Raw genomic sequence first — 26,747 nt, 5'->3', positions numbered from 1 at the left:
AAATTATGTTGAGAAAAAGTTAGAAATTCAGAGACAGCATAATGAATTTTATTAAACAAAACATCAAGCGAAGGCGCAGCTAGAAAGAGCAAAGTGTCATCTGTAAACAGGATGACACCAGTCTCCGACAGGTAATGCTTCACTTGATGAATGAAAATGATGAAAATGAGGGGTCCCAGGATTGACCCTTGTGGGACCCCGCGCTCTATTTTCTTTTTTGAAGATAAAAATGATCCATTCTGTACTATCTGGTACCGATTGTGTAGATATGATAAAAACCACTCCAGGCTTGAACTCTTCACCCAAATCGAGTCAAGAGCTTGAATAAGCTGTGAGCTGTCCCCCGTATCGAACGCTTTTCTCATATCTAAAAACACAGCTGCGGGTATGAGACCAGCTTCAAATTCATCACTAATCCAATGAACCAATTTCAGAACAGCCATATCCGTAGATAGCCCTTTCCTGAACCCAAATTGGTTTTCCATTAGAATTTTATTCTTTTCAATATAAAAGCTTAACTGGGCATGTACCGCTTCCTCATATAATAAAAAAAAATGGGAGAATAGATCGCTACACTAGAATGAAACTATCGTACCTCCAAATGTGCTACGAATCAAACTATCCTATGTCCAAAAATGGAAAAAATCGATTATTAGTTTATTTTGTGCTAAATTGTGTGCTGAATCCAAATTTGCAGTCAGAAATGGCCCCAGGCCGCTAGAAAGCCTTTTTCTTTCTTATCCTATGTTGCAAATTTGCTTTTCTCACACCGTGAAACTATTCTGTGTCCTTATCTATGTCCTTATTTGGACTTGGGCTAGTTTCAAGCAGTAAATTTTGATGAGTTGCAGGACAACGATGATTTGATGAATTGATGGTAACGTTTGCCTTCACCACCATCAATATTTATAGTAAAAATTTGCAATTATGAAGGAAGGGTGAAGTTGCAAAATGAATAGAGGAAGAATACTAATTTAACTAGCTAGAGAAAAAGCCAGGAAAGGTAAGAGAAAATTGTCTGATTCTTATTCTGGTTCCTTTTTTTGTCTTTTCAATGTTACTATAACATTAGACAGTAGACCATTGAGGTATTGTGCTTTCCTTAGATATTGTGGATTTCTTCTGGTCCCCTCTGGTGCACTCTGGCCAGTCACGTCAGCTCATTCCTTGGTAAAGCAGTCAACCACAAACCCTGAATTTTGGATACCCTATTCCAAACGTTAGATATATCTATCATCTAACACCGTATCATCTATGCATATCCATAGCCTATGCCTAACGCCGGATACACTATGCCAAACGTTGGATATCTGTTGGCACTCTAACCCTGACCTATCTCACTATGGGTGAAATCTGATTGGTTTATTTTTGAGCTTCAGCACTCATCAATAAATCATCAATACTTTATTGGTAACAGGCATCCAGCGTTAGGAATAGGCCATTGTTTGGTATATGGTATCTATACCAAATGCTGGATATATCCAACGTTCTGCAATGACTATCCGAAAATCAGGGAATTGTGGCAGACTGGAGTAGAGTACCTAAATGTTTGGTAGCTGCCATCCCTGAGCTATCCCCACCACTGGCACTGTGCCCACTGGAACTGAGGGATTCTATTTTACAACATCTGATCTACTATTACAGTATTATCTGACCTTTCCACTGATACTGATAAGGTTTTACTGGTTAGACACAATCTCTTAGGTCAAACTTTACACCGTCCCTTCTGCCTGTTCACTAGCTCTACAGTGGGAAATATGAAATGGTCGATGTGACTACTAAAATGTGCCGGACAACCTGTATTTCTGGTGGACAGTGGCTTTAATAGGTTCAAATGAGCCATGATTGCTCGGATGTTGTAAAAGAGAATAAGATTGTATCTTGTAGCTCTGACAACTTCAGTCTAAATATTTTTTATAGTAGAATATTATAGGTTTACAAGTCCATTAGTAGTTGACAAGTTTTCTAGACTTCCTGGATACAAGTCTTCTAGACTTCCTGGATACTGCCCGTTTATTCTATAGAGTTTGGTAGTATCAAGTGAACTGAACTGAATAGGCTGAATATTTGCAGCATATAAATAGTAAACATAAAGAAATACAGTATTTTCAACACCTATGATTCAGTGACATCAGATTTTCTCTAAACATCTAACGAGGCAACCTTTAAATCTGGCAACAACTTAAACAACATAAAAAGCTTATTTTATTTAACTCACTGTTGCTGCAGTTATCGGGGCTTCAAAATAAGATTTGACTGCCCTAAAAAAATAGTACTTATGTATGACATTGCTGTAACAATTTTGTTTTCCAGGTTCGGCTGTGAAAACAACTACTGGCAACAAATCTGACTGCAACTCTAACACTAATTATTTGAGTCACCCAGAAACCTCAGTAATTTACTCAGGAGAGTTGGGAGGAATGCTACGGGCCATGACCACAGAAGTTGGCAGCTCGTTTGAAACGAATGAAACCCGTGCAGATTCGGATTTGACAGTAAAGACTAGTCTTGATCTGGGAATGATGCTGTGCATTCCTGACGCTCCTCATGTGTCACACACTACTATTCTGAATCTTGAGGTGCACTTTCAAACTAATGAGCAAGGCTCTAGTGCAGATCTTTCTGTGCATAACGATTCTGCCTTAGGTGCAAGCGAAGCTACCATTCAGGATGAATCCGAGAACTTTTGTGAGCTAGGCATTACTGGTGCTGCATCTGCTTTTGAACTTAGTGGAATAAAAGAGAATGGGAATGCCTCTGCTAATGAACGTAGTGGAATAGAAGAGAATGGGAATACCTCTGCTAATGAACTTAGTGGAATAAAAGAGAATTGAAATACCTCTGCTAACAAACTTAGTGGAATAGAGGAAAATGACAGTGCGTCTGCTGGTGAACTTAGTGTAACGGAAGAAAGTCCTACTGCCCAGGGAAAGAAGAGGAAGAGAAGACCTTCCAGCTGGAAAAGGTACATAGCAAAGAAGATGTTGAATACTGGCATCAAACACATTAGTAGCAAAGGAAAGACTGTGCCAGAAAGGACTATGAAGGGGCCTTGTAAGTGCAGGGTGATGTGTTATGAAAGAATTCCGGAAGAGACTCGAATAACCATTTTCAGGTCTTACTGGGAATTGGGTGATATTAAGAGACAAAGAAACTACATACTTTAGCAAGTTAGTCAAGCCAAGAAAAAAAACGTTCTAGGATACGTAAGAGCGATAATCATAATCATGAAGAAGGAACAGAGGGAAAGAACAATGACACTGAAAAAGCAGAGAGGAGGGTGTTTTCAGTAGCGTATTCCTTGTGCATTAATGAGGAACCTGAGAAAGTCTGTTGACTGTTTTTCGTAAATACGCTAGGAATTTCTGAACAGATGGTGAAAACTGCGTTGAAGAAAAAAGTACATGGTACAGGAACTGCGAAAAGGAATGAAAGAGGTCGAAAAGAGGAATCCCGCTAATTCACCGATATGAGAGAACTTAAATAATGCAGGGAGCATATAAAACTTTTGAAAAAAAGCCCCAAGCTATTACTGCAGAGTTAGATCTAAATATTAGTATTTGGAGGATGGGATCAAAAGTCATGCTCACCTTTATAGACTCTATCGAGACTGGTGCCTGAAAAATAATAGACAAGGTACAAGATCCGACAAATAAAGAGAAAATTTTCAACATGAGTTAAATCTCAGCTTTTTCCGTCCCAAAAAAGACCAATGTGACAAGTGTGTTGCGATGGAAAATGCTAGCCCTCAGATGAAAGAACAGTTGACTATACAGCACAGTGAGCACATCAGAAATAGGAAGAAAGTAGAAATTCTATGGCAGAGGAACAAGAGAGAGGAAAGATGGACCCTGAAAGGATTATCAAAGCGTGCTTTGACTTGCAAAAGGTCCTACAGCGTGCGCGTGGATGATTTTCTTCTTATTACTATAAGTCGAAACTTCACAGTTACAATCTCAGTATCTATAACTGCAATACTCGCGAAGGAAACTGCTACATGTGGCATGCAGGCACTGCTAAAAGAAGCACGTCAGAAATCGGGAGTTGTGCTTACAACTTTATTGTGAGTAAGGTAGAGATAGGAGCAAAAGAATTCGTTTTCATAAGTGACAATGGCGGAGGACAAAACAAGAACAAGAACCTTGTTTCCCTTTATTTACACTAGGCCAGTAAATTTAAGATAGTAATTACTCACATGTATCTTGAAACCGGGCACAAGCAAAATAAAAAACGATTCGGTCCATGCTGTCATCGAGAGATTTGCTAAGAACCAAACAGCGTATATGCCTTCTCAGGGGTTTCAGATTGCAAAAAGTGCATGTTTGAAGAGTCCTTACAAAGTAAAGGAAATGGGAATCTCTGATTTCTATGGTCTTGATAAGCTATGTAGAGAGACCAGTGATAATTTTAACGTAGATATCAACGGGGTTAAAGTGAACTTCACAGAAATCCGAGTGTTGAAAGTCGATTACACATTGCCTGACATGATTAGTGTTCGGACCAGCTGGGCAGCCGAAGACATCAAGATGATTGAAACAATCAGGAGGTCAAGAAGGGGAAAATTTCAGCGAAGAAGTCAGCTGGGTCGTACGATTTGCAAAAGCTGTATTCTGGCCCAGTTCCAATTCGCGAAAGAGTGCACCGCGATATTCAAGATCTTTGTAAAAAAAAAAAAAAATGATTCCTGAAGCTTACGACCAGTTTTTCAGAGACCTTCTGTTCGACTGTTTAAAAGAAGGTTCTGCGGAGTTGGATGATTCTGATTAACTTTGTTTTATTTTACCCTTTTGATACTTCGAATAGTAATTTTTCATTTTGTCATACTTTGAATATGAATTAAAATAATATATGGTGAAATATTTATATAATACGGACATAGGATGAACTGTGCCTTCCTTCAGCAGGGCTTCTCAGATCTGTAACTATCCTATGTCCAAAAATTGGACTTAGGATTGTCTCGTTCTGATGTAGATAATATGACTACCGTCCTATATTCAGTTTTTTCGACGTTCTGACCTAAGTAGGTCAAAAATATCTTAACTAATACACAGCTAATACAAAAGAAACTCTACAGTTCGGTTGTTCCCCTATAACCTCTTTTTGAAGTACTGGAAAGATAATCTTAAAAACTTCAAATAGCTCTCCTGAAAAGTAGAGGTTTTGGACGTAGGATAGTTTGAATCGACGGCCATTTGGAGGTAGGATAGTTTCATTCCAGTGTAGCGAGATATAGCTCTTCGATTCAACGGGTCATCTTTTTTCCCTCATTTATGAAGAGGAACCACTCTTGCAATCGTTAGTGCTTCCGGGAAGACTCCATGATCCAGAGAAAGGTTAACAAGGTGCGTCAAGATAAGTTAATACACTCGTTTTTGCAGTTTTTAGGAGTTTCAGCGAAAACTCATCCATCCTGCTAGAACTCCACTTCATCGTAGCCAGGAATGGTGCCACTTCCCGTTCCGAATATCTTGCTAATTCAAAGAAATTCTTGCTTGCAGGCTGTCTTTCAAAAACAGATCCAAAACTGATAAATGTGCGTAGGTTATCCCCTGCTGGATCACAAAGTAAAGTCGTTTTTCCAATTCTATGTAGGAAATAACTCAGGTGGCTGTGACCGGTTACAAATCATATAGGTAGAGAGACGGGTAATAATTTTACAATCCTTGGTACTTCAAAATGTTTTAGAATTTTCTAGAAATAGTACCTGATGCCACCAAAAACTGAATAGCTGGATATGGTGGTCTTGTTGATTAAAAATTGAATTTCCGACCTTGTTCTAACTTTACAAAATACATAAATTTCCGATTTTTTTAAACTTTACAAGATACATAAATTTATATAGGTTTCCATTTAACCAATTCAAACAAACAGAATTCAGTTTTACTGTCCTTGGTATTTCACATTGTTCCGAGCCCGGTTATGACAAATTTCCTAGATGTGGCACATGATATTACCAAAAGCTAAATAACCGAATATGGTGATGTTGCTGATTAAAAACTGAATTCCCGATTTTTCCTAACTCTGCAAGACAATCTAAACAAGATTGTGCAGGCTTCCATTTAACCAATTTAAGCAAGTACAATTCAGTTTCCCTGTCCTTGGTACTTATCATACTCCTATACTTATGAAAAATGTCCTGAGCCCGCTTATGCAAACATCCTAGATTGAGTTCTTATACTATCAAAAACTGAATAGCTGAATATGATGGTCTTGTTATTTAAAATCGAATTCCTTCTTTTTGAATTCTGAAAATTGAATTCTTGTTAACTTAAAATTGAATTGATTTTTCCTAACTATGGCACTTGGTATTAACCAAATGACATATAGAAATCGCAAATTCTGTCGGTCTATCTGTCTTTCGGTCCCAGTTTTGCTACTTTAGGCACATCCAGGTAAGCTAGGACGATGAAATTTGGCAGGCGTATCAGGGACCGAACCATATTAAATTAGAAATAGTCGATTTCCCGATTTGACCTTCTAGGGGGGGGGGAGTGGGGGCCCATTAATTCGGAAAAAATTGAAAAATGAAGTATTTTTAACTTACAAACTGTTGATCAGATCTTAATGAAATTTGACGTTTGGAAGGATATCATGTCTCAGAGCTGTTATTTTGAATCCTAACCGGATCTGGTGACATTGGTGGGAAGTTGGGAGGAGGAAACCTAAAATCTTGGAAAACACTTATAGAGTGGAGGGATCTGGATGAAATCTGGTGGGAAAAATAAGCGCAAGTCTTAGATACATGATTGACATAAGCGGAACGGATCCGCTCTCTTTGGGGTAGTTGGGGGGGGGTCAATTCTGAAAAATTAGAAAAAATTAAGTATTTTTAAATTACAAACGGGCGACCGGATCTCAATGAAATTTGATATTTAGAAGGATATCGTGTCTCAAAGCTCTTATTTTAAATCCCGACCGGATCTGGTGACATTGGGAGAGTTTGGGGTGGGGGAACCTAAATTCATGGAAAACGCTTAGATTGGAGGGATCGGGATGAAACTCGGTGGGAAAAATAAACAGAAGTCGTAGATACGTGATTTACTTAATTGGAACGGATCCGCTCTATTGGGAGGGGGGTAGTTCTGAAAAATTAGAAAAAATGAGGTATTTTTAACTCTAGAAGGAGTGATCGGATCTTCATAAAACTTCATATTTAGAAGGACCTCGTAACTCAGATCTCTTATTTTGAATCTCAACCGGATCCGGCGTCATTTGGGGGAGGGGGGAATCTTAGAAAATACTTAAAGCAGAGAGATCAGGATGAAACTGGATGGGAAGAATAAAAATCTGTCTAAGATACGTGACTGACCTAATCGGACCGGATCTGCTAAAGTAGCAAAACCGGGACTTTAGGTTTCCCCCGTCCAACTCCCCCCAATGTCATCAGATCTGGTCGGGATTTAAAATAAGAGCTCTGAGACACAATATCATTCCAAAACTCAAATTTCATTAAGATTCAATCACCCGCTCATAAGTTAAAAATACTTCATTTTTTTATATTTTTTGCGAATTAACCGGCTCCCCACTCCCCCCCCCCCCCACATGGTCGAATCGGAAAAACGACTATTTCTAATTTAATCTGGTCCGGTCCCTGATACGCTTGCCAAATTTCATCGTCATATCTTACTTAGAAGTGCCTAAAGTAGGAAAACCGGGACCGACAGACCGACAGACAGACAGACCGACAGAATTGGCGATTGCTTTATGTCACTTGGTTAATACCAAGTTCCATAACAAGATCTAAGAGCTCATATGGCACTTGTGACGAGGCGAGAAGAGCTAAGAGCCAAGAGACCATATGGTATGAGCTCTAACAAAATTCTATGAATCAATAGATTGATTTAAAAAGGAAAATAAGAGGCTTAATGCCGGTCAAGATAAAAAATAAGAGCTCTGAGTCACAAAGTCCTTCTAAATATCAAAATTCATTAAGATCTGATCACCCACTCGTAAGTTAAAAATACCTAATTTTTTTCTAATTTTTCCTCTCCGTTTTGCCCTCCAGATGGTTGAATCTGGGAAAACGACTTTATCAAGTCAAGTTGTGCAGCTCCCTGACACGCCTACCAACTTTCATCGCTCTAGCACGTCCAGAAGCACCGAACTCGCCAAATCAGTGAACTCCTCCCCCCAACTCCCCCAAAGAGAGCGAATCCAGTACGATTCTGTCAATCACGTATCAAGGACATTTGTTTATCCCATCCACCAAGCTTCATCCCGATTCCTCCACTCCAAGTGTTTTTCCAAGATTTCCCCCTTCAACTCCCCCCAATGTCAAAAGATCTGGTCGGGATTTGAAATAAGAGCTCTGAGACATGAATTCCTTCTAAAAATCAAATTTCATTACGATCCGATCATCTATTCGTAAGATAAAAATACCCCAATTTCCATGTTTTCCAAGAATTCCGGTTTCCCCCTCCAACTCCCACGCACTAAAAAAAGACATAAAAAATAAAAGAAAAAAATTGTTCTCAGTAAGTTGTTAAAAACTAGCAAAAAATACCAGTTTGAAAATCTATCATAGTGAATGTATAACAATCTGCATGCTTTGTTGACAATTTTAAACTAGAGTGCCATTTCTAAGTGTTGTTCATAGTAAATTAGTATTATATGTTTTTTTAGCTGACATTAACTTATTTTGGAAATACTATTATGGATGTGACACAAGCTACAAACATGGCTGAGCCTATTACTATTCCTGAGACAGTTTTTTTAAAAATGGTAAGTTATCCAATAGAAATTTTGATAAAAAACTAAAAAAAAGCTGTTTTTCTTTAGTAAATTGTCTCTTATTCATCTTATCCTAAAGTTCTCTGTAAAAATAACAAAAAAGAAAGAACATGCAACTGCATAAAAGCTAGGTATTTTGCTACACAAAAGCCTAAATTATAAGCTATATTTTTTCAGCTTGGAGAGACAAAAAGTCTCTCAAGTTAACAAATTTTCTCTAACTATTTTCTGTTTTTGGGCATAAACAAGTAAGAGAAAAATTAGAAAGCAGTAGAAAAAATGCATTCCTACTGAAGAGTTTATTTTGTATGGCAGCCACAATAATTATCTATTAATTATAAGTACTAGTTTTATTATAATTATCTATAATAATACAATCATATATTAATTATAGGGACTAGTTTCTGTCTCTTACAATAAGCAGTTTTTTAAACCAAATTACCTTCATCATTTTTCATAACATTACTTGATATTTGTTGGTATCTACCAAATTATCTCACTGGCAAATGTGATTTAAGGTAAGGTAATTTGTTTGTTTCCTGTGACTATCTTTTTTTGATTTGTAAATAAATAAAGAAAAAGAAAAGGAGTTTATTATAAGGTACATGTTGATGATTAAAAGGATACATCAAGCAATTTTCTTTTTTTTAAGTTACCAATAAGTACCCTTCTTGGTAGCTAATGCACAAGCTGTTGGTTTTTATTGTGTGATGTTTGTTATTGTCTTTATCTTGCCACTTGTTATCTGAATCATTTCCTTGACAAAGAGCACATAATTCCATTAGGTTTTTTTCAGTTTGTCCAAATTCGTCAAGTTTTCCAGTTTTCCCAAACTTGTTATCAAGAGTTGTTCAGGTGTTGCTAGTTTTATATGGTGCAGTCAATAGATTTTGAGTAGGAGGGGTGCAAAAACATTGATTTTTCTAGGTTTTTTTTAGTAGATTTTAGACAACTTCCCCTTTCCCACACTGCACATATTCACTTATTTTTAAAACAAAGTTTGTTTTTACTGTTTTCATAAATATGTGCTATTTGTTCAGTATAGCTTAAATTACCTTAAATCACAGCTTGGAGCAATATAAGGATTATCCATCCTTGTGATGCTCCATGAAAAAAAAAGAACTTGTTTGGTGTAGATTGTGGCTGTTAAACTAGACTCTTATGGAGGACTCTGCAGCTTCCCAAATGTAAAGGAACTCCTGGCAGAGCCATTCCCTATCAATGTGGGACTTGAACATTTCAGTTGAAGTAGCAGAAACTGTTTCTTCAGAGAGCTGGTTCCTTATATTGATGATTCTTTGGCTGAAGAAATGGCTTCTATGTCTACTCGTGGAACGCTGCATGGGGAGCTTCAATGAATGTCCTCTAGTACCAGAATGCAAGGGCTGTGCAAAAAGACTGGGAAGGGTGTTTTTAGAGATGATTTTTTTGGTTAAAATAATGTCACCCCTTTTCCGTCAGTATGTCAGCGTTGGCAGCTTCAAATGATGTAGTCTTTCTTTGTATGGAAATTTATTCATGCTGCTAACCATCTTAGTGGCACAACGCTGGACATCCTCAAGCAACGTCTTATCTTTTTTGAAGAAAGGGGCTGCCAATGACATTCCAACCTCCAGGTGTGGACGTACAAGCGCCTTATATAACTTCATAAGAACTCTAGGGTGTCGGCTGGAGATGGTTCTTTTTATGATACCGAGGGTTTTATTTGCAGAAGATGAAACAGACTTAGCATACAAGCTAAGTGTGATTATCTTATTTATTGCCTACCAAAGATATTTCATGTTTTATTTTCCAGGGAGCATTGTCTTTATGTTTATTGTAAATAATATTTTCATCACAAAGGATTTGTTAGTTGATTTTAATCAATACTTGTTCTAAGATTCAAGATTAAGCCATATTGAATCAATGATAGTTTAATCTCAAGTAGTCTGATTTGTATGTTTGTTGTGTCTCAAAATTACAAGCTTGCCTCTAGGCCGTATTTGCTGTCAATTGACTCCCTTGTAAAAAGGAAGATCTTTTTTCAGGGGGGGGGGGGGTTAGAAAAAAATAATTCATATAGTAAGCAATAATCTTTCAGTTATTTCATTAGAATTGGAAGGAAACATATTTCAATTATCATCTATGGTAAGTCAATGTTTTTGAAACAGGAAGTAGGGTACCTATTTTCTCTCTTGTATATTCACATGTTTTCTGAATCATTTTACCAATATAGAATTTGAAACAAAATGAGTAAAAGATGCAACAATAGAATTAATTGAACAATTTTAAGAAAACTAGGACTAGCATTCAAAGGAAAAAGCCATATTGTCACCTATTGTTTGGTGGCTCTTTCATGCTAGATGATTTTCAAGACTTTTTCAGCTCTAATTCTAAATATTTGTGTTGGCTATTTACCAAACATAGTTTTATTTCTCTCCTTATAAGGGTCATTATTCTTTCTTGTGGCCATTGTGTTGAAAATGGGAAGCAGCTGGTCTTGCTTTGTAAGTTTTTGTGTTGAATGTGTTTGATGTCCCTTTTCTTTACACTTTCTTTCAGAAGTTGAAGAGGCTTTACCAAGTCACGACAATGCGCTTCTTGACTTTCCAAACTCTCTTTTGTCTTTTAAAAGGGAAGATGTTCCTGTGGGTACTATTGGCTGTTTTTCAGGACCATGTAAACTTGAACCTGACACCAAGGAACTGAGCTCTGCATGTTTTGACAGTGAAGATACATCTCAAGCATTTGGTTTTTGTATAGTCAAATATTTTGAGTAATATTTTATTGGGCGAAACCAGAACAAATTACAATTTAATTGGACTTCATAATCTTAAAATTTGAGAATGCTGAAGCTGAAACAAGATAAAAAAAAAACTTGAAACCATGCAATGGATTATGGACAACAATTCCTGCAAATTCTGGAATTTGCAAATTTCTCTATAGAAATTTGCTAATTTGCTTCACTTGTTTCATTTCTAAAATAAAACACTGAAAATTAGTGTCCTTGTAGTGTAGTAGTAAAAAGTAAGTATTGTAGTGTAAATATTTTGCATTTGTAGAAGATGGTATTTATTTCTTCACTCCTCTTTTTTTTATCTCCATTGCTGTAAATTGAGCAGAAAATATATTGTCTGTATATATAAAAATAAGTTGTCTGTTACGCCAGATTATATCTTCTATATATATAAAAGAAAACAAACTAAAATGTAAAAACTGGAAATTGCATAAATATTTCGAAATATTTTGACAATAGATTAAAGTAATTCGAAAAAAGAAAAATGGTAAAAAACTAAAAAGAAAAAACTAAAAAAAAAAATTAAAAATTAAAAAAATTAAAAAAAGAAAAAACCTAAAAAGAAAAAAACGTAAAAAAATAAGAAAGATAAAAACTAAAAAGAAAAAAAAACAAAAAAAAGAAAAAAAAGAAAAAACTAAAAAACTGGGAATTGCACAAATATTTCAATATATTTTGACAATAGATTAAAGTAATTTGAAAACCTTAAAACAGATACCCCAAATACTGAGGTTTAATATAAATTGTTGGAGCTGTAGCATGCTTGGCACGTAAAGATTTTTCCAAGTGTCAATGTTAGAATGAACATGGACAAATTGAAGAAAACAAATCAATAAAAAGATGAAACTAAAAAAAAGAAAAAACTTAAAAAGAAAAAAAACTAAAGAAGAAACTGTATCTACATATATAAAAATAAGTTGTATATATGCATGTTTGTTTGTTTGTGGGTTTGCATTTGGCGTCATTATAAGTATATAAGGCTTTGTATATGACTTCATTATAAGATGACACTACAAACCGGGACACCAGGACACAAATGACGACCGGGACACAGGGAATATAAATGACGACCGGGACACTCAAAGAGAAATTACAGACCGGAAAACCGGGACACAAATGACGACCGGGAGAGAGGGAATATAAATGACGACCGGGACACTCAAAGAGAGATTACAGACTGGGATACCGGGACACAAATGACGACCGGGACACAGGGAATATAAATGACGACCAGGACACAGGGACACAACTACAACGGGGACGCCTGGGGCACAGGGGGATATATAAGTGACGACGGGGACACAGGGAATGTTCGATTAGCAATCACCATCAACAAAGCTCAAGGGCAATCGTTAGAAAAATGTGGTATAGATCTGAATACGGATTGTTTTCCCATGGATAATTATTATGTTGCATGTTCAAGAGTTGGTAAGCCTGACAATCTATTTATATGGACAGACAATGGGACACGACCCAGACACCGGGACAGAGGGAATATAAATGACGACCAGGACACTCAAAGAGAGATTACAGACTGGGGTACCGGGACACAAATGACGACCGGGACACAGGGAATATAAATGACGACCAGGACACAGGGACACAACTACAACGGGGACGCCGGGGGCACAGGGGGATATATAAATGACGACGGGGACACAGGGAATGTTTGATTAGCAATCATTATCAACAAAGCTCAAGGGCAATCGTTAGAAAAATGCGGTATAGATCTGAATACGGATTGTTTTCCCATGGACAATTATTCTGTTGCATGTTCAAGAGTTGGTAAACCTGACAATCTATTTATATGCACAGACAATGGGACAAAATATTCAACTTAACATCTGCATTAGATTCCCAAAATCTGGACATCAATGATGAAGGTGTATTTGAAACTAGTAGTGTTGTGAACTTAGTTTGAAAAAGAAATATTTAGTCAAACATAAAAAGTTTTTGTAAACTTTACAAGTATAATATCAACAGTATATAAAGCAATATAAACAAGATAAATCACATTCAAACATTTTATTAACCTCAAAAATTGGAGAGTATAAATAAAAATAAAAATCAACAAACCGGCTATATAAACTTAAGACAACAAACAAATATAAATACTGGCCAATATGCACAAACCCTAAATTACAATAATAATGTTGAGTTACATTCCAGTGATAACATCATAAATTTTAATATAAACCAGCATCAAATTTAAAAAAAATGGATATTTTAGAAATAATAAAAATTATCCAACCCAGCTAAAGACAAAAAAAAATTCTAGTTTCAATCGAAAATTCCAGAGGGGGGCTCTGAGGAATCAATAACCCCAACGAATTAAATTTTTGTTGCTTCTTATTCATTATCGCAATGGAATTGTTCATACCATATTTTTTCATCGCTGATGACGTAGAATGAATTTTTGAAAGTCGACGTATAAAAAAAAATTTAAAATAAATGAAATACTATTTTAATATTTGAACGACTTAGAAGAACTAATAAAAAATTTCAATCAAATAATAAAAATTATCCCACCCAGCTAAATAAAAAAAAAATTAGTTTCAATCAAGTATTCCAGAGTGGGCTGTGGGAAACTAATAGCCCTAATGAATTAATTTTTGGTTTATTTTTATCCATTATTGCAATGGGATTGTTCATACCATATTTTGTTCTCATTGATGACGTAGAATGAAATTTTGAAAGTTGACTTACAGAGTTCTAAAATAAAAAAAAAGTTATTTTAGTATTTTAGCGGTTAGAAGAACAAAAATACGGTAACCATACTAAATATAGAAGAACTTAAGGTTGAGCTACAGAATTAAAAACATGAGTTTATGAATTTCTATTCAAAAAGTCCTGGAGAGAAATTATCCCACCAACACTTGCAGAGATTCAAAAAAGGACAAATTTTATTATATTTGCTTGACAAAGGAGTAGTGACCATAAGGAATATATAGGATCTTTGGTCCTAGGATAAGGATCATAAGGAATATCTGAATAAAGGAATGAACATTACATGAAAATGTTTGAAGTGTCACATTATATGTTAAATGTTTTTAAAGCGTTTAAATAGTATTACCAAAAATCTTTGGTTAATTCGGAAAAAACAGAAAAAATGAAATATTTTTAACTTATGAATGGGTGATGGGATCTTAATGAGATTTGATGTTCGGAAGGATATCGTGTCTCAGAGCTCTTATTTTAAATCCTGACCAGATCCGGTGACATTGGGGGAAGTTCGAGGGGGGTTTTTAAAATCTTGGATAACGCTTAGAGTGGAGGGATTGGGATGAAACTTGGTTGGAAAAATAAGCAAAAGTTTTAAATACGTGATTGACATAACCGGAACGGATCTGCTCTGTTTGGGGGGCTGTAGGGGGAGGGTAAATTCTGAAAAATTAGAAAAAATTAGGTATTTTTAACTTACAAAAGAGTGATTGGATTGTAGTGAAATTTGAAGTTTGGAAGGATATCACGTCTCAGAGTTCTTATTTTAAATCCGGATTCGGTGATTTTGGGGGGAGTTGGGAAAATTGGTAGGCGTGTCAGGGACCTGCGTAAATTGTCTTGATAAAGTCGTTTTCCCTGATCCGACCATTTGGTGGGCTGAAAGGAGAAGAAAAATTAGAAAAAAAGAGGTTTTTTAACATACGAACGAATAAACGGATCTTAGTGAAATTTAATATTTAGAAGTATATCGCACCTCAGAGCTCTCATTTTAAATTCTGCCCGGATCCGGTGACATTGGGGGGAGTTGGAGGGGGAAACCTAAAATCTTGGAAAACGCTTAGAGTGGAGGGATTGGGATGAAACTTGGTGGGAAAATAAGCACAAGTCCCACATACGTGACTGACATAATCCAGTCTCTTTGGGGGGGGGTGAGGGTTAATTCTGAAAAAATAGAAAAACTAGGCATTTTTAACTTAAGAAGAAGTGATTGGATCTTAATGAAATTTGGTATTAGTAAGACTTTGTAACTCAGATCTCTTATTTTAAATCCCGACCGGATCCAGTTTCATTAGGGGAAGTTGGGGGGGGGGGCTGAAATCTTGGGAAACGCTTAGAGTGGAGAGACCAGGATGAAACTTGGTAGGAAGGATAAGTACAAGTCCAAGATAAGTGACTGACATAACCGGGCCAGGTGTGCTCTCTTTGGGGGAGTTAGGGGGAGGCCGGTAAAAATCATCTGGGTTTGCGCTGGGCGGCCGGTACACCAAAGAAATGATGAACTTTCTATTTTTCTCTTACTCTATTTCTATTGATAAAGTTTCGAGCTTACCTTCATTCCAGAGAGTTAAATCATCTCGAATTACGTAATCCAAAGAATTTGCTAGCAGAAAAGTCAAACCTCCTCCTCTCATTGAACTCCTTGATTTTGATACAAGTTTATAGCCTGGAAAAAAATGTGACGAGAGGAAAGTGTCTTCAGTTACGAACGACTCGCAAATCCCTAATATTTCTACCTTATTTTTATAAAGATCTAGCAGACGGGCGACCTCATGGTGGTTAGAATTCAGATGACAATTCCACTGAGCCACAGTCAAAGACTCAGATTGCCCAGGCATTTCATTATCACTTAACCGAATATATTTGCTACTCCGCAGCGGCTTAAATGGATGACCCACAAAATCATTCGCTACCGATAACGACAAAACATCTTCAATACGAAACGGCGAACTTTGCAGCAAGTCCAAACGGGACTGCTGCATATCATTATTTACTTGAACAGCCATTCATAATATAGTACAGACCGCATTTGACGGTAAGGAACTGTAAAGAGTTGAAGTATTTGAGGGTAGAAATTTTTTGAATTTGGGTAAAAGGGAGGGGTTGGATGGTGGGAATTTAAAAAAGTAATTGTAAAGTGGATATAAAGAACGCGGGGAGACAAGTCCGTGTAGCCATGCAGCAGAGAGAGATTTTCGCAAGGGGTGAGGGCGATAGGGTGCGACTATCACTTGATAGTCATAGACATGGCTTAACATATAGATTTGGACTAAATTGTTTGAATTCCCCAACTCATTGTTGTCTACTACCCAGCCTTGAGAGCCCCCGCCCCCCAACTGAAGGACCAGTTACTTGACTCCGACAAATAAAAAAGAATTGTCCACAGTTACTGACTTGCTCCGCCTATAGTACTGAGAGACATCGCAAATCATTTGTCCCATATTTTACCCGTCATTTTAATAATATTTACACGACTAATATTTAATGTTTGATTTATATAATGTTTGTTTAAATTTTCCTGTGAGTGTTTTTGAAGGTATAAATTATTTTTGTCTTGACATGCTGATGCTAGCTCCGGCTATTGTAGTGAATAAATATATTCTATTCTAAAAGAAAATGTTGAAGATAAAAAGCTATATAGCATTTACGATATATCGGCGACACTTAATGTTAGGTTTATGGTATAATGTGCCTTATTATATTTCTTTTGTTTCACAGATGTTATACTTTTTCATTGTTACTACTATATACCATGTTTGCTATGAGTGTTAGTATCATAAGCTATTATTTTGTGTTATTTGTTTTTTGCCATTGCCCAAAGTGACTTTTGTTGCAATAAATACCTATCCATCTATGCATGCTAATACTAATAGTCCTATGATTGCTAGTCTTGCAACTTCCACTATTTCTCAGGCTAAGGGTATTTAGGTGAGCCTTAATTAGGGAGAGGCGGCAGTGCCAAAAGGAGAAACTGGAACATCACCCCAATCCCCTACAATTTTGTCTAAAACAAATTAATTAAGGCCAGGTTTACTGTCGACGTAATGTAGCGCAACGGGAGATCGAGTGGTTCACTTTGCCGCTTGTACAAGGCATTGGGAAACTTTGTCGAGGTCATGACAAGAAATAAGATAAAACCTTGACCCTTATAATAGATGGCAAGGCAGTGTCTTCATCACAACTGTAAGCTATTTCAGTGCCATCAAATCGGGCAGACATTAGATTGCTCACAGAGGAATTGGCATCATTGTCAGGGTACTCCATATAGTGTTGTCTGGCTGCTAGCAATGAAGGAAACATTTAAAGCGTTGGTGAAGGATTCTTGGATTTTGTCAATTTCAATTATGGAAATAAAATTATTTCGTTTGATGTATTACGTACACTTTTTCTGTGTCTCTGTCTCCAGGGAGCAGTGATAAGAGATACCAACCTTTGCAGGGTTATACAGGCCACAGCACTGTCACGGTCAATTCTTCTTGTCCTGGGTTTACACTTCATTGGGCTCTCCCTAATAGCACAAAAATATTTCAGTTTTACGTTTCTAACACATTCCGTCTTTGAAAAATTTTATTGCGTTGATAGGTTTCATTGTTTTTATTTCAGAAAACAATTGATTGTCCTTATTTCTTGCACTAGCCAAAAGTCACTTTATGCATATTACTAGTGCTGCTACTACTATTCAAGGGATGTTGAAAACTAAATGTATAATGTGGAACTTTAAGCAGAAATTAAGAGGTATTGACCTTAATAAAACCACACTATGGGGATACAGGCTATCAAAAGAGTGTATCAGTAATATTTATTGAAACTTAATTATAATTAAAATTTAATAGGTTCTGGACAAATTGAATTCTTTCAAGTGACAACACGGCCCACTATAATGATTGGTTGAGCATCCCTGACCTATAGTAATAAGTTGCAACTATGAGGCCGCGTTGATGGGATGTTGAAGTAACTATTAGGCACTATATGAATGCTACCACCGCCACTACTGCTAATATTACTACTATTGTCATTACTATCACTCCTGCTGCTCCTGTTAGTTTTATTCCTACTACGAATAATACTACGCTAAGGATAAGAAATTTACGGTAAAACTTTCAAAGAATGGTGAGGGCCATTCAAAATCATATTAAAATCCAATCTACTACGTGCAGACACTTTATCAGATAGATACATGTTTATTTACAACAAGAATTAAACCATATAAACAAAGAGCGAAAATGCCTAATGGCATACTTGAGCGCAAGGTATATCACCAAAAAAAAACACAAACAAAAGAAATAACCGTCATTATTTCGGCTTAAACTAATTTGCGCTCGCACCGTTGGCCTAATTTCAAAAGAGAACTATGAGTTGTTGGGTAATTGTGAATTTGAAAGTTGTCCAAAAACATATGGCAAATATTAGAAATGGCAATAAAATGATGTTGATGAACAGAGAAGAAACCAGAAGATCCATAAAGATGGCTAACTGAGGATCTATTATTAACATTAAACATTAATCTAAGGGCTTTATTTTGTTGAGTTTGAAGATGTTTAAACGTTGAAGGAAACGTTGATACCCAAACATAAACACAATAAAGAAAATGTGGAATAACAAAAGAAAAATATATTGTCTTTAAAATATCCATTGGGGAAAAATGGCATAAACGAGAAAGAATGCCGATATTTCGCGATATTTTTAGAGACATTGTTTTCACATGTTCACGGAAAGATTTTCATCAAAAATAATTCCATTATAATTAAATTGATCAACACGTTTTAGTACCCTATCATTTAGACAAAGAGAAAACTGTTCTGTTTTCTGAGAACCAGATCGAGAAAACAGCATATATTGACATTTCTGGCATACCAATCCCCTGCAGATAAAAGTGTGTTATTGAGACTAAGAAAAAGTATGGATAAATCAGCATGGGATGCAAAAATAACAACATCATGAGCGTATAAGCAAAATTTCAGGAACAGCTAAGACTGTTAAGTTGAAATTTTCAGATCATTGAAATAAATCAAAACACACTGTACCCTGTAATCACAATGCACACACTGTAATTAAAAGAGTGTTTTGATAGGATCCAAGCATAGGGTTAATGTATTAAACTGTAACTTACAAGGCTAATGGTATTACTGTTACTTTTACTAATACCGCTACTTTTACTACTGTTAAAATAAATAAAATAGTTTAAGTGCATTCAGGTTTACAGAATACAACAAATGGAATATATCAGGCACTGAAAAGGATATTAAATTGAAACTCACAGAAGATTTTGGGGGGTAGTTATGGGGTACATGTGTACTAAATAAAAAGGCACTTGTTGCACGCTGGTAGTCGAAAGGGTGAATCAGCAAAATATCAGGAACGGTTCGCCTATTAAACTGAAATTTCTGGGGATTCTACTACTACTCCAGCTGACACTTGCTCTAGAACTAGATATATAGTGCTCAAGAGCATCGAAGTTATCTAAATGGAACAGATGCAATATCTCAGAAGCGGAATGTTGTAATAAGTAGAAACTTCTGGAGAATATATTTGATATAAAACTAAGGCACTATGGCATTATTGAAAGGCATTGAGGGCATATAGGTTGTCAAAGGGCACATGATTATGTCTTAGGGACGGATTAAGATATTAAGTTGAAACTCTCAAAGCCTGTATGAATACTATTGCTACTATTACTATTAAGCTGAACCAAAGGGTGAACTTAAATTTAGATTTGAAAAATGGCACATATTCAACGCTTCAGGAACAAAGTAGGGTATTCAGTCTTATTTTAAGAAGACTTGAGGGGGTATAAAACTAAGTCAAAAGGCGCTTTGTTATCCAGATTGAATAAGGATGTGCGTGGAATCTTTAACGGTACTCTAGGGAAGTCATATTGGAAATTTCAGATCTTGTTACAGGGGATGTGGAAAAAAACCAAACGACCTAGTTTACATTCAAGTTTCTCAAAAGGTCGTATTTGTTAAATCTCAAGAATGACTAAATGTATTAAGTTGAAACTTTCAGGACATGTTCATGGGAATTTTTAGGTAAATATTGTTGTTATAAAGGCATATTTACACTATTTGGAATCGCAAAGGGTATTAATGTAAAGCTTCCAAGGTATGTTAGATGCATATTGAACTAAATTAAAACGCACCGTGGGTATATGTATTACACCGTGCCTATTTGCTGCGCGATTGCTTGCTATGGCCATTACTGCTTGTATAACTACTTGAGACTGCAATAAATGCCAATTGCGATTCCCACTAATTGTGATTACGACCACTTACGAATGCGACCACATCTACCTGTGACCATGACTGTGACTACTTTATACTGTGAATAAGACTATTGCAGCTGCAACAACTTATGAGCACTACTTCAAATACGTGGGACTGCAACTCCAACTGCAAATTACTGTAACTGCAACAACTACTGTTTTCAATTGCTACTGTTGAACTAAATAATTTTTTGTTAAGTTAATTCAGGTTGATAGAATGGGAGTGATTCAATATATCAGGAATGGAATAAGGTATTAAGTTGAAACTTTCATGGTAGGTTTTTAGAAATGTTTAACTAAATCAAAACGCAATGTGAGCATCCAACTATGTCCATAGGGCATATCTGTGATGTAACCAGAGCGGCTAAAAGTGTTGAGGTATGTTCAGTCAGAAGTTAAACAAAATCAAGAGAGACAATGTGCATCTAAGCCTATCAAAAAGGTGTGCATATTAGATACCCTTTAAGGAGTGTGTAATATACACACGCCCCTTAATTTTCAAGAAAGGTCAAGAGAAACAAGTTGAGACTTTCAAGCCATGAGAAAGGGGATGGTTAACGAATATTTTTCTCTGTTCAAGGTTGTGACAAGTTGTAGATTAGAATTTTTAAACCTTACGTAAAACCCAAAATTTATTCAGATTAGTAGCAAATTTATTTGAAATTTTCCCAGTGTCAATCCATACAAAACATCATACTACAACTATTATTAAAGTTTGTTTCTAAGATTTGTCCAACAAATAAATATTTCATCAAAATTTGCATTATTAAAACAAAACCAAAAGATTTAAAACACTCTTTCTTAATCTATGAAAAGGACCATGTCAATTAAAAACTAGGATAAATTAATCTAAGAAAGTTTTTCAGCGAAAAATGAAGAGCCACATTAAAGAAGCGTGACCAAAAATTAAGTAAAATACTTTGCTTAAGCTTAAAACGACTATAAATCACTAAATAAATAAATGAAACCCAAACGAACAAAAGCTATAAATTATAACCAGGTTAACCTCAAAACGAGCAGAAACTAGTGCAAAGAAGGGTTGGATTATTGCCCCCATTTTCAACATATTCTGGTTTACAACTTTAATAAATGTAAATTTGTGGAGACTGTCAGGACTTCATATTAATATGTATTAAACTGTCAGTTCAAATCATTTGTGCTTTTTAGCACCATTGGCTATTAGTGTAATTTTTTTAATTTTATAACAAATTAAAACACACAATTCGAAATAAAAATTCTTTTCAGTGAAATTACAATTATGTTCTGGTCTACAGAAAACATAGGCTTATTTTCTTTGACCTACTCCTTTCTTTGCGAGTTTCATGTTTTTCTTTTTCTTGGTTATTTATTGTAATTTCTGTTCGTTTTACGGTTCACTTACTTTTTGACGGTTAATTATGGTTGTTTTTTGCCTAAGAAATTATAGGACTTTATTTTGCTCATCTTTGGCTCAATTTCTTCGGTTTAACATTTCTGTTTAAAAACTTGTTTTGTAGAAAAAATCTTTTAAAATTAGTACGAGATAGTAAATAGTCTGAAGATATCTGAACCAAACAACAAAAGGGATAAATATTGGACAAAACTGTCGTTAATATTGTGTGAAATGGTATGCTTTTATAACATACGATAAAACGGATGTTCAGAACAGCGTTGCCACGGGTAGCACTTTCGTGCTACTTTTCGCACTTTTTTTTTAAAGTACCACTTTTCAGAAAACGTAACAATGTAGCACTTTTTCACAAAGTAATACTTTTCTACACAAAAGAAATTTTTCCCTAAGAAATTGGGAAGGAAAACTGTCAACGTAAAAAAGTATTGATATCCTTTATCTTTCATTTATTTCTTCCCCCTGTTTCCAGAAACGTTCTATTATCTTTAAGTTTCATCATATCAATTTTATTCATTGCATTAATCATAAATGACAGCCATTTTTAGAAAATCATTTAAAAACCTGCTTATGTCCTGCAGAATAGCAATAACAGTTCAAAATAACTCAAGCCGTTGTCTAATCCTTGCTAGACATTTTTCTATCAGATGCCGTCTTGTTCCCGCAGTAGCCATCTCACATTTTTGGCATAATGGAGATTCACCCCTCCCTATTCAGGAAAGATGTTTCCCAAAATTTCCAATTCATGTTATGGCTTCTGTAACCATTCTCGTCGCGAACCTTTTCAGTCGTAGAAACTTTTTAGTCAGGGTTGATTTAACTCTGGAAGAAATCCCTTCGTTTCCTTACACCCCACCTTCCAATGCCAATTTTTTTCCGCTCTCTCATTGCTCCAACCCGTAAAGTTAGTGGATATAACTGTTTTATTGAAGGGATTTTCTACCCACTGTTTCAAGATATTGCAACAATTCGTGGAGTCATAATATTCCCATTCTAATTTATCATATTTCTCCTTTAAACCCATAGTTACATGAAATGTTGGTTACACTGCAGCATAAACTTAAATCAGACACACCCCCTCCTTTTAGCTAATTCCTGCTCACGAATATTTAAGTGTAATAAGTCATAATCTCCCTAAATATTGTGCCACATATACTTCAGTAGCAGGAGATTCTAGAGTTTTTGACAAAATAAATTATATGAAAGATTTAAATTGTCTGATCGACTTTTAGCTAAATTCTTCATAGAGTCATCAATACCTACTACTTTTATTCGCGGCATTCTGTTAGTATTTTCAGAGAAAATTTCACAGTATCTGAAAACACTAATAATTTAGAGAGTATATTTTTTGGAAAAACTGGAAGAAAAATTTCCGATGTGGACGAGCGTTTGGACAGCTTTTTCTTCTTTTTTTCCGTCCCATTTTTACGCTGTAGGCAAAGAACACTAAAGAAAAAAGAGAAGAAAATACTCTGTGGGATGAAATCTAAATTATACAGCAAGAGCCATTTGCGTATTAGCACGTTTAAGGGGGGAGGAACGCTGGAAAGTTGAAATGAGTGGATGAACTACGCATAGCAAATACTTGGATACTTTGAAGATCCTATAGACCATACGAAGGTTTTTTTTTACTCAGAAATTTTGTTTAACCCCATGACCCTACTTTTTATAAACAATCTTTCTTGTTGCTTCCTTCGGAATCTGTGTACATTTAGGGCTGTTGAGAATGAAGTAGGCTTCAATAAAATTCTGAAAACATATTAGAGAGGGCTCAGGGTAAAGTAAAGTGAAGCACTATTCTAAATGATACAAGTATTTTTTTAAAGGTTGTTTTTAGAATCATAGGGTAGAACAGGGAAAATTAGTTTTTTTCTTATTCAGCCAGTGTTTTTTTTTCAATTACATCAACATGAAAAAGGCTACAATAAAAAACTCACACTGTACAGATTGTTTCAAGAAAAAAAAAAATTCTGCACACTCAAAAAACATCAATACAATATAATCACTCTAAAAGACCTCGACACATGAGAAAAATATCTTAATGAGCAGACATCCTCCCTTATCCCTTGAGTAGGAATCCTGGTGACAATCATAGTTTTAAGGATTTACTTCTCTGAGGACACAACAAAAACTACATATAGGTTTGTTCACAATGTTTCAATCCAGATGATACGCAAAAAAACTGTCAAAGAAGGGAAGATAAATTTTAAAAAGAATAAAATGGATTTTACTGGGGTGGTTACTGGGGAGAGAATCAGCCAAAGGAAAAAACAACTTAAAACAAAAAGCAAACCATAATCACTGAAAAAATAAACAAAAATATTCCACAAATCAATTAATGGACTGAAAAAAACAACAACATATAAACAAGCAGCAGAAAAACAAGAGAATGGTTTACGATAGGGTTGAGCAAGCCCATAAAAGTTGTTACTGTAGACTATGAGCTAGCAGGCCTTTTCTAAGAATGGGTTTTTATATGATTATTAAGATTTGATCTAGAAGAATATTCTCTCTTGCATATATCACGCTTGAATGATTTCTCCCTAGCGTGTAGAGTTCGGTGCCAAATCAAATTGCTTGAGTCAGAAATTTGTTTTACACTCATTTGAAGAGTTTTTCACCCGTGTGTACTCTTTGGTGGTTAATCATACTGCGTGACTGAGAAATTTTTTTTAACATACTTCACATTTAAAGATTTTTTCAGCCGTGTGTAGTTTTTGGTGTTTAATCAAACTACTTGATACAGACAAAGTTTTCTCACATACTTCACATTTAAATAGTTTTTCACCCGTGTGTAATCTTAGGTGTCTAATCAAACCGCTTGACACAGAAAAAGTTTTTTCACATACTTCACATTTAAAAGGTCTTTCACCCGTGTGTACTCTTTGGTGATTAATCAAATTGGTTGACTGAGAAAACGCTTTTTCACATACTTCACATTTAAAGGGTTTTTCACCCGTGTGTACTCTTTGGTGTTTAATCAAATTGGTTGATTCAGAAAAAGTTTTTTCACATACTTCACATTTAAAGGGTTTTTCACCCGTGTGTACTCTTTGGTGATTAATCAAATTGGTTGACTGAGAAAAAGTTTTTTCACATACTTCACATTTAAAGGGTTTTTCACCCGTGTGTACTCTTTGGTGTTTAATCAAATGGGTCGACTGAGAAAAAGTTTTTTCACATACATCACATTTAAAGGGTTTTTCACCCGTGTGTACTCTTTGGTGATTAATCAAATTGGTTGACTGAGAAAAAGTTTTTTCACATACTTCACATTTAAAGGGTTTTTCACCCGTGTGTACTCTTTGGTGTTTAATCAAACTGCTTGACACAGAAAAAGTTTTTTCACATACTTCACATTTAAACGGTTTTTCACCCGTATGTACTTTTTGATGCTGAATCAAACTACACGACCATGCAAATGTTTTGTCACATACATCACAAATATATTGCTTTATCCCTGTATATGCTTCTTTATATCTTTTCAGTATTCTGGGTTTTCTACCTCGCGAGGAACTATTCAAATATATCTTATGACTGTTCAAGTTTTTTGCTTCAGAATCTAATTCAAATGAATTTAAGCATACAATTGCAGAAGGATTCTGTGTAACAGCTAGTGATGAACTTCCCTGTAGTTCTAAATTAGATACGCTTTGTGAAAAATGACCATGTATAACTAGATGTTTACTCACATCGCCAATACATTCACACAAACAAATAGGACATCTTCTTGTCCCTCCCATCTGGTGTTCCACAATGTGAGCAACAAATTTTCTGTAATCCCTAAATATTGAAGGGCAGATGTCACACTCTAATGGTGAAATTTTTTCACAGCCGGTGTCTATGTGAAGATTTAACATAAAAAACGAATTTTCTACTTTTGCGCAGGAGCCACAACGCCAAATACCAGCTGTTAATTCTTCGATAGCCTTCTCTGTCAGCTTCTTTACCTTCAAGATTGGCTTTGGGCCGAAGAGTTTTGGTTGATCCACACCATCAGAACTGCACACAGTATAATGAATTATCTCTACAGTAAAAAAATGTTGTTAAAATTATATAAGATGAAACCGATTCAATAGTTAGATATCACAGCAATTACAAATGAAAGGTGAACATTCTGTAACGATTACCTGTTTGGGATCTACACAGCCTACCACTTTCGAATGAAACAAAATGAAAGAACAAAACTTAAAATCTGGTCATAGAATTGGAATATTAATATTAAAAATCTTTATCAGCTTTAAAACTTGAAAGTCATACAGGATTAAAAAAAAATTAGACAGGCTTTAACAAATAATTTCTTTTTCCACCCCTCTCCCCTAGTTGGACTTATATTGAACTTTTATTATAAATTTACTTTGAAATTTATAATAATTTCAAATTATTAATAATTTCAATTATTAATAATTTAACAGCGACGTTAAAAGGACATTGGTACAATGCCCTTCCTAATGTATGGACATTAGGAAGGGCATTGTACCAATAAACTCGTAGACAGCAGAAAATAATTATTTAGCTATAAAAATGGGGATATACAGGGAAAAGTGACCCCCCCCCCTTTCCCCCTTGCACCAATATTTCTGAACTAACATTGGTTTCAACTAGATTGACATTTTCGTTTTTAGCCTAAGAACATTTTTTGAAGACCGAAATGTGTCATTTTTAATTTCTTTGATTTTTGGCATGTCTTTTAATTTTTATCATACTTAGGTGTTAGAATTGAGCATCAGAGAAACATATCAGGAAAATATTAAGAAGGGGCTTTTAAGTAATTAGAATATGAAGTAAAGGGACAAGTACCCCTTTTCCTTTAGTACAAACACTGGCGTTGATTCGCGGAGGGGGTAGTACTGTTTTTTCAAATCTAGACT

General features: G+C 35.5%; 2 protein-coding genes and 1 long non-coding RNA gene across 4 annotated transcripts in view; 2 read left to right on the top strand and 1 right to left on the bottom strand.

Annotated features, from left to right (window-relative positions):
• Window positions 1-26,747, top strand: part of LOC136040913 (zinc finger protein 271-like) — a 298,248-nt gene that overhangs the window by 161,706 nt on the left and 109,795 nt on the right. The gene's annotated exons all lie outside the window — the stretch shown is intronic.
• Window positions 8,409-17,081, top strand: LOC136040922 (uncharacterized). Its single transcript, XR_010620914.1, has 2 exons — window positions 8,409-8,721; window positions 11,272-17,081. It is a non-coding gene; the product is annotated as an uncharacterized LOC136040922 (long non-coding RNA).
• Window positions 24,127-26,747, bottom strand: part of LOC136040917 (zinc finger protein 271-like) — a 47,185-nt gene continuing 44,564 nt past the window's right edge. For both annotated transcript variants that reach the window (XM_065725336.1, XM_065725335.1), the window contains exon 8: window positions 24,127-25,903. In XM_065725336.1, the coding sequence (XP_065581408.1) occupies window positions 24,549-25,903 (1,355 nt within the window). In that variant the 3' untranslated portion in view covers window positions 24,127-24,548. The remainder of the gene's footprint in view (window positions 25,904-26,747) is intronic.

The sequence above is a fragment of the Artemia franciscana genome, chromosome 21, assembly GCF_032884065.1.
Source record: "Artemia franciscana chromosome 21, ASM3288406v1, whole genome shotgun sequence".
Taxonomy (NCBI): domain Eukaryota; kingdom Metazoa; phylum Arthropoda; class Branchiopoda; order Anostraca; family Artemiidae; genus Artemia; species Artemia franciscana.
This window is presented reverse-complemented; position numbering and strand designations above follow the sequence as displayed.